This window comes from Pongo pygmaeus, chromosome 6 (genome assembly GCF_028885625.2).
Source record: "Pongo pygmaeus isolate AG05252 chromosome 6, NHGRI_mPonPyg2-v2.0_pri, whole genome shotgun sequence".
NCBI classification, from domain to species: Eukaryota; Metazoa; Chordata; class Mammalia; order Primates; family Hominidae; genus Pongo; species Pongo pygmaeus.
The window spans coordinates 8783270-8796487 of record NC_072379.2 but is presented as its reverse complement, the minus strand read 5'-3'; the positions used below and the strand labels follow the sequence as shown (position 1 = coordinate 8796487).

At 43.3% G+C, this 13218-nt stretch overlaps 1 protein-coding gene across 13 annotated transcripts in view; it reads right to left on the bottom strand.

Moving 5' to 3' along the window:
* Positions 1 to 8401: 8401 nt before the first annotated feature.
* The window catches only part of ZNF655 (zinc finger protein 655), an 18404-nt gene continuing 13587 nt past the window's right edge, over positions 8402 to 13218 (bottom strand). For 10 of the 13 annotated variants that reach the window (XM_054497129.2, XM_054497125.1, XM_054497128.1 and 7 more), the window contains 2 exons: positions 13105 to 13209; positions 8402 to 12651 (listed from right to left, as the gene is read on the bottom strand). In XM_054497129.2, coding sequence (XP_054353104.1) covers positions 11312 to 12651; positions 13105 to 13209 — 1445 coding nt within the window. In that variant the 3' untranslated portion in view covers positions 8402 to 11311. The remainder of the gene's footprint in view (positions 12652 to 13104; positions 13210 to 13218) is intronic. The other 3 variants (XM_054497132.1, XM_063668136.1, XM_063668137.1) reach the window with 1 other exon arrangement.

The following is a 13218-nucleotide window of genomic DNA, read 5'->3' as shown; positions in this document are numbered from 1 at the left end:
CTTAATATCCACTGGGAAAGATGATGCTATTACTCCCAATGTCGCAGAAGGTGTACAACACCCCTGTGATATTGTTTCTAATATGTAGGGGGGGAGGAAATGATATTACTCCCAATAGCGCAAGGAGTGTACACCCCCCATGTGATATTGTTCCTAATATCCAGAGGGGGAGAGGATGATATTACTCCCAATATTGCAGGGGGTGTACAACCCCCAGTGAGATTGTTCCTAATATCCAGGAAGTAAAGGATATTACTACCAATATCGCAGTTGGTGTACACCCCCTCTGTAATATTGTTTCTAATTTCCAGTGAGGGAGAAAATATTACTCTTAATATCGAGGCGGTGTACACCCTCCCTGTGATATTGTTCCTAATATCCAGAGAGGGAGAGGATGATATTACTCCCAATATCGCAGAGCGTGTACAACCCCCCACCGTGATATTGTTCCTAATATCCGGGAGGGGGGGAAATGATGATATACTCCCAATATTGCAGGGGTGTACACCACCCCTGTGATATTGTTTATAATATCCAGGGGGGAGAGGATGATATTGCTCCCAATATTGCAGAGGGTGTACACACACCCCTGTGATAGTCTTCCTAATATCCAGAAGAGGACAGGATGATATTACTTTCAAAATCGCAGGGGTTGTACACATCCCTGTGATATTGTTTTTAATATCAAGAGAAGGAGAGAATGATATTACCCCAATATTGAAGGGGGTTTACGCCCTCCATTGATATTGTTCCTAATCTCCAGGGGAAAAGAGGATATTACTCCCAATATTGAAGGGGGTGTACACCCCCGTGATATTGTTCCTAATATCCAGGGAGGAGAGGAAAATATTACTCCCAATATCGCAGGGGGTGTATACCTCCCCTGTGATACGGTTCCTAATATCCAGGTTGGGAGAGGATGATATTTCTTCCGATATCGCAGAAGGTGTACACCTCCCTTGTGATATTTTTTCTAATATCCAGGGAGGGAAAAGATGATATTACTCCCAATATCGCAGGGCGTGTACACCCCCCTTTGATGTTATTCCTAATATCCTGGGTAGGAGAGGATGTTGTTATTCCCAATATCCCAGAGGGTGTACACTCCCACTGTGATATTGTTTGTAATATCCACAGGCGGAGAGAATGACATTATTCCCAATATCGCAGAGGGTGTACACCCTCACTATTATATTGCTTTTAATATCCAGAAGGGGAGAGGATATTACTCCCAATATCGGAGGGGGTGACCACCCACTCTCTGATATTATTTCTAATACCCAGAAAGGGAGAGGATGATATTACTCCCAATATCGCAGGGGGCGTATCACACCCTGTGATATTGTTCCTAATATCCAGGGGGGGAAAAGGATGATATTATTCCAAATATGGCAGAAGGTGTTCACCCCCTGTTATATTGTTACTAATAATAAGAGGCGGAGAGGTTGATATTATTCAGAATTTCGCATGAGGTGTACACTTCGAGATATTGTTCCTAATATTTAGGGAGGAGAGGATGATATTACTCTCAATATCGCAAGGGGTGTACACTTCCCCTGTGATATTGTTCCCAATATTTAAGAGGGGAGACGATGATGCTACTGTCAATATAGCAGGGGGCGTATAGCCCCCTGTGACATTGTTACTAATATCTAGGAGGGAGAGGATGATATTACTCCCAATATCCCAAGGAGGTTATATTTCCCTTGTGATATTGTTTTTAATATCCAAGCGGGGAGGTGATGATATTACTGTCAAAATCGCAGGGGGTGTACCCCCCACCCCGTGATATTGTTCAATATGCAGGGGGAAAGAGGATTATATTACTCGCAACATTGCAGGAGATGTACACCCCCCCCGTGATATTGTTTCTAATATGTAGGTGGGGAGAGGATTATATTACTCTCAATATCGCAAGGGGTATACACCCTCCCCTGTGATATTGTTCCAAATACCCAGGTGGGGAGAGGAGGATATTACTCCCAATATCGCAGAAGGTGTACACCACCCCTGTGATATTGCCCCTAATAATTATGGTGGGAGAGGATGATGTTACCCCCAATATCGGAGAGGGTGTACAACCCCCATGTGATTTTGTTCCTAATATCCAGGAGAAGAGAGGACAATATTACTTCCATTATCGCAGGGGTTGTACGCCCCCACTATGATATTGTTCTTAATATCCAGGAAAAAAGAGGATGATATTACTCCCAATATCGCAGGGGGTGTACACCCGCACTGTGATATTATAACTAATGTCCAGGGTAGGAGAGGATGATATTACTTCCAATATCGCAGGGGGTATACACCCCCCTGTGATACTGTTCCTTATATTAAGGATGGGAGAAGATGATATTACGCCCAATATCGCAGAGAATGTACACCTCGTCCCCCGTGATATTGTTTCTAATATCCAGGGGGAAGAGGATGATATTATTCCCAATATTGCAGGGGGTGTAAACCCCCCTTGAGACATTTCCTAATATCCAGGAGGAGAAAGGATGATATTACTCCCAATAGCGCAGGGGGTGTACACCCCTACTTTGACATTGTGGTTAATATCAGGGAAAGAGAGGATGATATTAACCCCAATATCGCAGGGAGTGTACACCCACCCTGTGATAGTTTTTAATATTGAGAGGGGGAGACAATATTACTCCCAATATTGCAAAAGGTGTACACACATCCAGGGCGGTAGAGGATGATATTACTTCCAATATTGCAGGGTGTGTATACCCTCCTTCTGATATTGTTCCTAATATCCAGAAAGGGAGACGACAATATTATTCAAAATATCGCAGAGGGAGTACACTCCCCTATCATATCGGTGTACTTTTTTTTTGTGGGGCAGGGAGGCGGGAGATGGAGTCTAACTGTGTCGCCCAGGCTGGAATGCTGTGGCACAATTTCAGCTCACTGCAACCTCCACCTCCCAGTTTCAAGCAACTGTCCTACCTCAGCCTCTCCGAGTACCTGGGACCACAGGCACACACCACCAGACCTGGCTAATTTTTTTTCATTTTTAGTAGAGACAGGGTTTCACCATATTGGCCAGGCTGGTCTCAAACTCCTGACCTCAAGTGATCTGCACGCCTCAACCTCCCAAAGTGCTGGGATCACAGCCGTGAGCCACCGTGACTGGCCCCAACTTCATTTTCTTTAAATGGCCATACACCTGATAATAGTGGGACAGCAGATTGAAATCAAAATGTCATGAATCATTTAACTTCCGTTTCTCTTAACAGGTGGCTGACCTGTCCATTGTATCCACTCTCGGAGTTTATGCCTTGGGTAGAAAAATGTGCCTTTCCTAACCATGAAGGAGAGTGTGAGTAGGACAAGAGTCCACTCTTCTTGTACTTGGCTCATGGAACATACTTGGCTGGGTTCATGCATTTATTCATTCACACATTTACCTAGCTTCTCCAAATGCCAAGCAAGTTAACAGGTGCTGGTATAACAGATCCTCACAATAGAGCTAGACAGCACTGCTGCAGATTTGCTCCACACAGTGAGAGAGTAAACATTAGCTGCAGGCTTTACTGACATGGGCTACAGCTTCAGGTTACAAAGAAGAAAAAAACAAAAAAGTCATGGCAGGGCACAGTGGCTCACACCTGTAATCCTAGCATCTTGGTAGGCCAAGGAGAGAGGATAGCTTCATATCAGGAGTTCGAGACCAGCCTGGGCAACAGAGTGAGACCCTGTCTCTAAAAAAAAAAAAAAAAAAAAAAAAAAATTAAATTAGCCGGGCGTGGTTGTGTGGGCCTGTAGTCCCAGCTACTTGGGAGGCTGAGGTGAGAGAATCACCTGAGCCCACGAGGTCGAGGCTGCAGTGAGTTATGATCATGCCATTGCACTCCAGTCTGAGCAACAGAGTGAGACCCTGTCTCCAAAAAAAAAAAAAAAAGAGAGAAGGGAGTGGAGAAAGGGAAGGAAGAGAGGGAAGGAGGGAGGGAGGGAGGACAGAAGGAAAGAAGGAAGGAAGGAAGGAAGGAAGGAAAAAAAAAGTCACTAGTCTTGCACCACAACGCTTCTAAGTGTAAAGCTAATCTTGTCCATCTGATCTGAGAGCATGGTCAGAGGGACAAATAAACTCTAAATTTTGTCTAAGCCACAAAGATCAGTCGGCTAGATCAGCTCCTCCCCCTTGCTCTTCCGAGGCCCCTGCCCTGGGGACGGACGAATGGAGTCGGGGGACCTCTCCGTGGGCTGGATCCAATCTCCGATGCTGCTGCAGCGCCAAAATCTCGACACATTCACAACACGATGCAACAGACCGGCAGTCACTTCAGGAAAGGGAGAGAAAGGGCAGGTACAAGGGCAATGCTAGGCGGAGCTTTCCCAAGAAGGGTGCCCAACCGAGAAGGCGTTAGAAGCTGCGTTCTTTCTCCAGGAGGGGATGGACGAAAGCAAAGACCCCTGATCGTGACTGCAGGAACTCTGCCAGGCCCTTAGAAACCGGCGGCGGGCCCCGCCCCTGCGACCAGGAGCCCCGCAAGCTGGGCCCCGCCGCCAACCGCGTTTCCGGCCGCTACGGCGCCTACCCCTCCTCCGTTCTCCGCACTGGGGCGCACAGCTAGCCCACCCACCCTAGGAGGCGCATGGAAACCGCGGGGTCCGCTGGGCGCACTTCGGACTCTATTCTGGGCGGCTCGGAGGCCTCATCTCGATCGCCGGCCCTCCAGGAGCCGCCCCGGTCCAAAGCAGGATAGGATGGAGGCTCCCCAAGGGAGGGCTGCAGGAAGATGGAACGGGATTTCTTCACCTGCCCTTCATCGCCTAAGTGGCCGTAGACTCTAACTGGCTGTCCCCATGTGCACCCCGTTTGTCCTCCCCTCTTCCTGCCCTATGTCGCCTCCCCCCACTCCACCTCCTTTCGTGACCGCTGGCCGGGTTGACCCTGCGGGGCCCGCGCTCTTCACCCTCAGGCCAGCCTGTCCTCCTCTCTCTGTGTGCACCCCAACACCTCCCAGCTTGGCCTGGAGCATGTATTAGGTTGGTGCAAAAGTAATTGCTGTTTTGCAATTTTTTAAACGGCAAAAACCGCAATTACTTTCGCACCACCTATAAATAGGCAGGGGGAATGTCCAAGAAAAGCCTTAGAGAAGGGGCCAAGAGCCAACCACCTAGCCGGCCAGGAGTATGGGTGTGCCAGAGGCATGAGATGTATTGAAGCAGAAAAGGAAGAAAAAGGATTAAGGAGACAAATTGTTCGTGATAAGGGGTTTCCTGATAAACTCAGAAACAGCAACTACCAGTTTTGGGGCACTTAAACTGACACTGTCTCATTAATCCTCACAACCATCCTGTGCAAGTGGTGATTTTGTTTTTTACCATCTTACATGCCAGAGCTGCAGCTGGTATGTAACAAAGGCAGCATCTGAACCATGGCCTGCTCATACCAGAGCGAGGGCATCTAACTGCACCCACAAAGGACAATGGAGGAAGACTGTCATTGTAATATGAGCAAATGGGGAAAAGACCAAACAAATGCTTTTATTATGCCCAGGTTGTAAATTTATAAACATGAATGAAATACACATACAAGAGGTTAACCGTTTTTGTTTTTTTTAAGACAGAGTCTCACTCTGTCACCCAGGCTGGAGTGCAGTGGCACAATCTCGACTCACTGCAACCTCTGCTTCCCAGGTTCTAAGTGATTCTCCTGCTTCAGCCTCCAGAGTAGCTGGGATTACAGGTGCGCACCACCATGCCTGGCTAATTTTGTATTTTTAGTAGAGACGGGGTTTCACCATGTTGGTCAGGCTGGTCTTGAACTCCTGACCTTGTGATCCACCCGCTTTGGGCTCCCAAAGTGCTGGGATTACAGGCATGAAACACCACACCCAGCCATAGCTAACAGTTTTCTAAAAACAAAGAGAGTAAATAGGAAGTGTCCACAAAATAAAGTTTTAAATGTATGTAGTTTCATTTGTAGAGTTTCATTTGTTTGAAATCATTCTTACATTCTTGGATTAAAACACTGGTTCCTTCACACACTTGTATTTTGAAGGGAATGTAAAATGTGATTCCCTCACACCTGTAATCCCAGCACTTTGGGAGGCTGACACGGGTGGATCACCTGAGGTCAGAAGTTTGAGACAAGCCTGGCCAACATGGTGAAACTCCATCTCTACAAAAAATACAAAAATAAGCCAGGTGTGATGGCAGGTGCCTGTAGTCCCAGCTACTCAGGAGGCTGAGGCAGAAAATACTTAAACCTCGGAGGCAGATGTTGCAATGGGCCAAGATCGCATCACTGCACTCCACCCTGGGTGAGAGAGCAAGATTCTGTTTCAAAAAAAAAAAAAAAAAAAAAGTGGTTCCATATGATACAAATGTTAGAAAAAGACAGAAGTCAGTTTTCTGACTCCAGCAGGGAGTTACCTTTTGGGTGGTAGTTCCTACCACAGCCCAGGATGCCAATGTTTTCTCTAGTTACATGTTAAGATCTCCAAATCCAGGGCATCCCTCCTCAAACAATGCCAGTCCTACACTGCTAAATGTTCACTGAATGAATGGATGAATGAAGGCAACATTTTTAGACGTGGGAATCCCATAGTGCTTGGTTCTCTAATCCCTAGGGGCCTCCTTTGAACTTGGTTCTTCAACCTCCTCAGTTGCCCACATACTACATACTACAGTGAGGCATTTTTCCATACCTTACTTATTACCTTGAAAGTGCCATACTCCCACATGTAGGCCTTGACATGCTAGCTCTTTTGCTAAAACTCTCCATGCTCCTCTCCCCGTGTTCCCCACCTGTCATCTACTTCTACCTACCCTTTTGCTCAGGCCAAAAACCTAGGAATTTTCCCATTACCACTTTGCTCCACTGCTATAACCAAAGGTGATAGTGACTCGTAGCAAGGATACATGCCCACCAGCAAGTTCTGGTTATTAGAAAAATATTTAGAGTAAATTTGGTCACTGTGTAATGGAAATGCAAATCTAGCGATGGCAGCAGTGGTATCTTGACAGGATATATGAAATTTGAGAGCTTTGACCTGCGACCTGCCATTGTCAAAACTGTCCAACCCTGTTTCAGAGCAGGGGTTTGACTAGTTCCCTAAAAAAATCTCAGGATATTCTCTCCTAGTATCCCAGAGAACTCTGGAAGCACTTCAGATCAGTTGCAAACTAATGACAATGAGTCACCAGCGATGTACTAGGGAATGAAGACCTATCAAACTTCTCTGGGTTTTGAGATCTGTGTAATACCAACATCACTTTGGGGTATATTGTTGTTTTTTGTTTTTTTTTTGAGACAGAGTCTCACTCTGTCAACCAGGCTGGAGTGCAGTAGCGGGATGTTGGCTCATTGCATCCTCTACCTCCCAGGCTCAAGCTATTGTTGTGCCTCAGCCTCCCAGGTAGCTGAAATTATAGGCGCGCAACACCATGCCTGGCTAATTTTTCTATTTTAAGTAGAGACCAGGTTTTGCTATGTTGGCCAGGCTGGTCTCAAACTCCTGACCTCAAGTGATCTGCCCGTCTCAGCCTCCCAAGTGTTGGGATTACAGGCGTGAGCCACTGCACCTGGCCTGGGGTATGTTTACTAAAATATTCCTTTGTAAAATGAAGCTAGCTGCTTTGCAGAATTGAGAATAAAGTTTAGATATGTACAAACATACGTGTGTGTAGGTAGGTGGAAAGACAGAAGATAAAGGTGCCCTCTACTATTGTATTTCTCTTCTCTCCCCTTTCAAGACCAAAATGACTCAGAACACAAACTCATGTATCAGGCCAATTAAATATCTGCTTAAAGGATTGCCCTGAAGGACTATTTTGAGTCCGCCTTTTTTTAAGTGTTTTACTTATTTAAAAAATATGGCTGGGCACAGCAGCTCATGCCTGTAATCCCAGCACTTTGGGAGGCTAAGCCAGGCAGATCACCTGAGGTCAGGAGTTTGAGACCAGCCTGGCCAACACAGTGAAACCCTGTCTCTACTAAAAATACAAAAATCAGCCAGGCAAGGTGGCAGGTGCCTGTAATCCCAACTACTTGGGAGGCTGACACAAGACAATCGTTTGAACCCAGGAGGCGGAGGTTGCAGTGAGCTGAGATCCCGCTACTGCACTCCAGCCTGGGTGACAGAACGAGACTGTCTCAAAAAACAAACAAACAAAAAGTTATTCCTAGTTCTACTGAAACGTCGAACTATTTAGTCTTATTTTATATACCAATAGCTTCCCAATCAAATCCCCTTTAAGTCCCAAACATTCAGCTTTTGTTCCAGAGGTCTGTGGAAAAGCAAGCTTTGTATCAATGCAAAGGAAAGTGATCCATTCTTGCTGTGAAGCAAGTTTCAGGGAGGAAAGGAGTTGCAGCCAGAGATGTTATTCCAACATTCCCAAATGCTTCTGGCTGAGACCTTCAGATTTTGTTTGAAACAAATTCTCAGAATACCAAACACATCTTTATTCAAGTGGAAGTACAAAAGCACATTCCTAAACCAAACGCATACATGTGATTTTTACATATTCTGCTTTTTAGGGATTACATAATCCTGTTTCAGTCACCACACGTGACTACTGGTCTCTATACATAAGGGTATACATGTTTGATAGGAAAAAACACATGCATTTTTCATTTGCTTTTACATTTAGATCAATTCATTTATATATCAATTTCATTTAGATTCCTACCTTGCCTTGATGAGATCCTACTCTTGCTGATGGCAAAGAAGTAAAATATAGTGGCAGAACTATCCTAGAGGTTAGCCATAAGAGGATTATAGAGTGAGCAATATATTTTTATATATTTGTTGAGGGTCCCTACTGAATATTATAACACTGAACTATGAAAGCCTCAATTGCTGGACTGACAAGAATTTTAAATAACATTTGTCTTACTCACAAAATGTTATAAAGCTTAAGATGGAAAAATACAAAATGTTTTGACATTACCTAAAGAATCATGAACTCTTGTTAGGTATATGATGGTGGCCCTGAACTTGAGCCACCATCTGTAATCACTTTTATCAGTCAAAAAGCCATGTTCTTTTATATAGCCTGTAGACTATTAAAATACAAAAATGTGGTAATGGATAAACAACTATACACAAAGCCCTCACACTTCAAATACTGTCCTGGATTGATGAGGGAGGAGCAGATTCCAAACATTTATCTGCAATCCTAATGGTTAAAATTTTACCAGGAACAGACCTGCCACTCTCTTGAAATACTGTCTCTGAGATTAACATAAGAACAGCATCATCTCTCTTGGAAGGCTGCATTCCCTTATGATGCTGGTGTGTGTGTGTGTGTGTGTGTGTGTGTGTGTGTGTCTGCATTCCCTTATGATGCTGGTGTGTGTGTGTGTGTGTGTGTGGTTTTTTTTGTTTTTTTTTTTTTGAGAGAGACTCCCGCTCTGTCACCCTGGAGTGCAGTGGTGCGATCTCGGCTCACTGCAACCTCCGCCTCCCAGGTTCAAGCAGTAGTTCTCCTGCCTCAGCCTCCTGAGTAGCTGGGATTACAGGCGCGCGCCACCACGCCCGGCTAATTTTTGTATTTTTAGTAGAGACGGGGTTTCACCATGTTGGCCAGGATGGTCTTGATTGCCTGACCTCGTGATCCACCTGCCTCGGCCTCCCAAAGTGCTGGGATTACAGGTGTGAGCCACCGCGCCCGGCCTGTGTATCTTCTTTATGTTTACCCTACCAAAAGCAGACCTGAGCATTTTGCTGGCCTTAGAGGTATATAAAAGAACTCTAAGCTTAGGCATGCAGAATAGGCACTGGATGAATGTAGTGAGGCTATCAGGAGTCCTGTTGGCTCCCTGATGTCCTTATCATCTGTCTTCTTTGCAGACTGTGGATGCACACAAGACAGCTAAAACCTTGGGCATCATTTGAAAATGTTTGGCTGCCTGCTACAATCTCAGGAGAGAGAATCCTTCATACTTATATTGGACTATATATTTTCAATCAAATTTTTTTAAAAAAAGATGCTTCACTTTAGGAAATAAGACACCAGACCAGCAACATCAAGTAGGTATGGAATACTTGCTGGTAAAACGCTTAAAACTAGGAAACTTCTAAATCTTCTAAAGGTGCTTAAGAGAATGGAGAAGTTAATCAACAGGAATCCAAGTGTTGTGGCTATAAAGCAATACGACATAGGATCCCTAGTAAAGAGCAGGCCTAAGAGTTGGTTTTGGAAAGAACTTGGGCCAAGAACAGCAGAAAAAGCTAAATGAGCTACTTACGTCGATGTGTTTTAATACTGGTGCATTAGCAGTATCTTATGGAAGTTGTGAACACTAAGAACCAATTTCAAAAAATATAAAAATGTTTATAGGACATATTAAAATAAAAACAGCTTAAATGAGTTCTATAAATAAAATAGGCCCAGCACAATGACTCACGCCTGTAACCCCAGCATTTTGGGAGGACAGGTGGGAGGATCGCTTGAGGCCAGGAGTTCAAGACCAGCCTGGGCAACAAAGCAAGACCTCATCTCTGTTCTTTTTAATATCAAAATTATAATTAAAAAGTAAAAATAAATGTACCTACTTAGAATATATATTAAATAAAGGAAGTCCATGAGAAAATGTCACTGCATTTACCAAGTCAACCCTAGATTTTTGTGCAATGAAAAAGATTGGGACTATGTATTAACAATTTCATAAAGAAATAATCAACAATTTTCTCTCCATTATTTCGATGTTGGGTAAAGCCTGAAATGTGGTGTCAAGTTTTTCCATTTGCGTTACATCAAATTCTTGTCTACTATGGATATTCTGATATGACAAAGACTAGTTAAACTCCTGTTGAAAGATTTGCCATTTACTACACCCAAATAAGTTCTCTTAGGTATAAATTCTTTGATGTTGAATGAGCGTTGGGTTATGATTGAATCTCCTCACACAGATACATGCTTATTACATTTATAATCTTTTTGCATGGCATGAATTTGATACTAAACAAGGTAGTTTCTTTGACTGATGGCTTTTTCACATTCATTGCAGCAATGGAATTTTATTCCCATGTGAATTCTCCAAATGTGACTAAGGTATGAAAATACTAATAGCATGAAAAATTTGCCACATTCAATACATTTATAAGATTTCTCACTGGTATAGATTTGCAGGAGTCGATTAAGAGTTTAACACTAATACCTTTTCTTCATTCGTCACATTTAGAGGGTTTCTCTCTGGTGTGAATTATCTGATGCTGAGCAATGGCTGAACTATGACTGAAGGCTTTACCACATGCAGTACATAAATGATTTCTCCCTGGTGTGAACTCTCAGATGCTGAATGAAGCCTGAATTTGATAAATATCTTCCCATCTTCATTATACATTCATGAGTTCTCTTTGGTATGAATGCTCTGATGTTGAACTAGATGTGCTCTCTGACTGGAGTTCTTTTCCCATACATCACAATCAAAGGCTTTCTGTCTGGTGAGGACTTCTTGTTGCAGGATAAGATCTGAGCTATGACTGAAACTGCCCTCATACTCATTACATTCATATGATTTCTCTTTCCTATGCATTTTGTGATGCTGAATAAGGCATGAGGTTTGACTGAAAGCTTTTCCACATTCATTACATTCATGTGCTTTCTCTCCTGTGTGAATTCTTTGATGCTGAATAAGATGTGAATTCAATCTGAAGTCTTTTCCACATTCATTACACGTATAGGGCTTTTCTCTGAAATGAATTCCTTGTTGTTTAATATAGGCCAACCCATATGCATCATACTCATAGGCTTTCTCTTCATGATGGACCCTCTGATGTTCAAGTAGGTATGAAGTATGGCAGAAGTCACTGCCACATATAGTACACTTACAGGGCATCTCCTTGTGAATTTTCTGATGTTGAGTAAGGTGGACACTACGACTGAAGACTCTTTCACAACTGCTACATTTGTAAGATTTGGCTCTGGTGTGAATTTTCTTGTGCTGAATTATGCCTGAGCTTGGACTACAGGATTTATCAGACGCTTCACAGGATTTATCAGATGCTTCACATTTGTAAGGTTTTTCTCTAGTGTGTATTCTTTTATGTCGACTAAGACTTGAGCTCTGACTGAAAGACTTTTCACATTCTTTACATTTGTAGGGCTTCTCTCTAGTATGGATTCTCTGATGTCTAGTAAGGGCTGAGCTCTGATGGAAAATTTTCCCACATACATCACATTTATAGGATTTCTCAGTGTTAGGGATGCTCTCCCATTTATTAAGGTGGGAGAGATCCATTAAGCTTCCCTTACATTCACTACTCTGAAAATCCTCTGTTAGATTTAAGTGTTCATGTTTACCAGAGGCTGAATTCTGGTTGAAGCTCATGTCATACTTATCATTGTCATCGGTATTCTGTATTCTAAGAACTCTCTGATCTGCATCAATAGTAGAGTCCAGACTGAAGCTTTTTTCGGGTTCATTACATTCATTGTTCTTCTCACTGGTGAAGGTTTCCTTGCTGATTGTTATTTGCCTAAACTCTCTCTCCAGGTACAAAAATTTCCTTAGAATTTCCTGAAGCCTTTCTAATCTGTCCTCAGACTTATACACTTCTCTACTGTCAGGAACTTGGGTAATATCGTGTTTGAGTCTTCCTACTCTCACTTTGCATGAATGTACTTCTTCCGAAATTTTCTGCTTAGGAATCAACAGCTTGTTCTCTTCTCTGGTCTCTCCATCTGATACAATATATAAATAGAAAATGCAAATGTAATCTGTACCCTGTGCTTAGGAAAAGAAAACTCAGATGAGAAAACTAAACAATGTAATATCTACAAGGACAAGAAAAGTTTATTTACTCTGAAAAACAGGCACAAAATCTCAACAGCAGAAGTTAAGGGCATAAACAGGAGCAGTGAGGTAAAACAGCGGACATGTTCAGCAGAGTAAGGAAATAATAGGGAAACACTTGAAAGAATTTTAGATAAGCAACTTGATTGGGGTCTAGTACGACATGTGCATGGATACTAAACAAATGGAAAGGGTCAACCTAACTGAAGGGAAAAGGAAGGAACTCTCCATGCTAGGACACACAGAGTTCTTCATTCTGAGTGCCAAAGCAGCTACAACTTGGCTCAACAATTGAACTTTACTTCCCTACTAATTCTATCTGATGATTCTGCCTTACTCACCTGAGCGGTCATCTCTTAAGACTTCTCTAGTCTTAGTTTCCAGATCAAAGACCTGTAGATCCTGTTCCAGCTGGGAGATCCCATCAGGCTTGGAAATTGGAAATCCTGCTCATA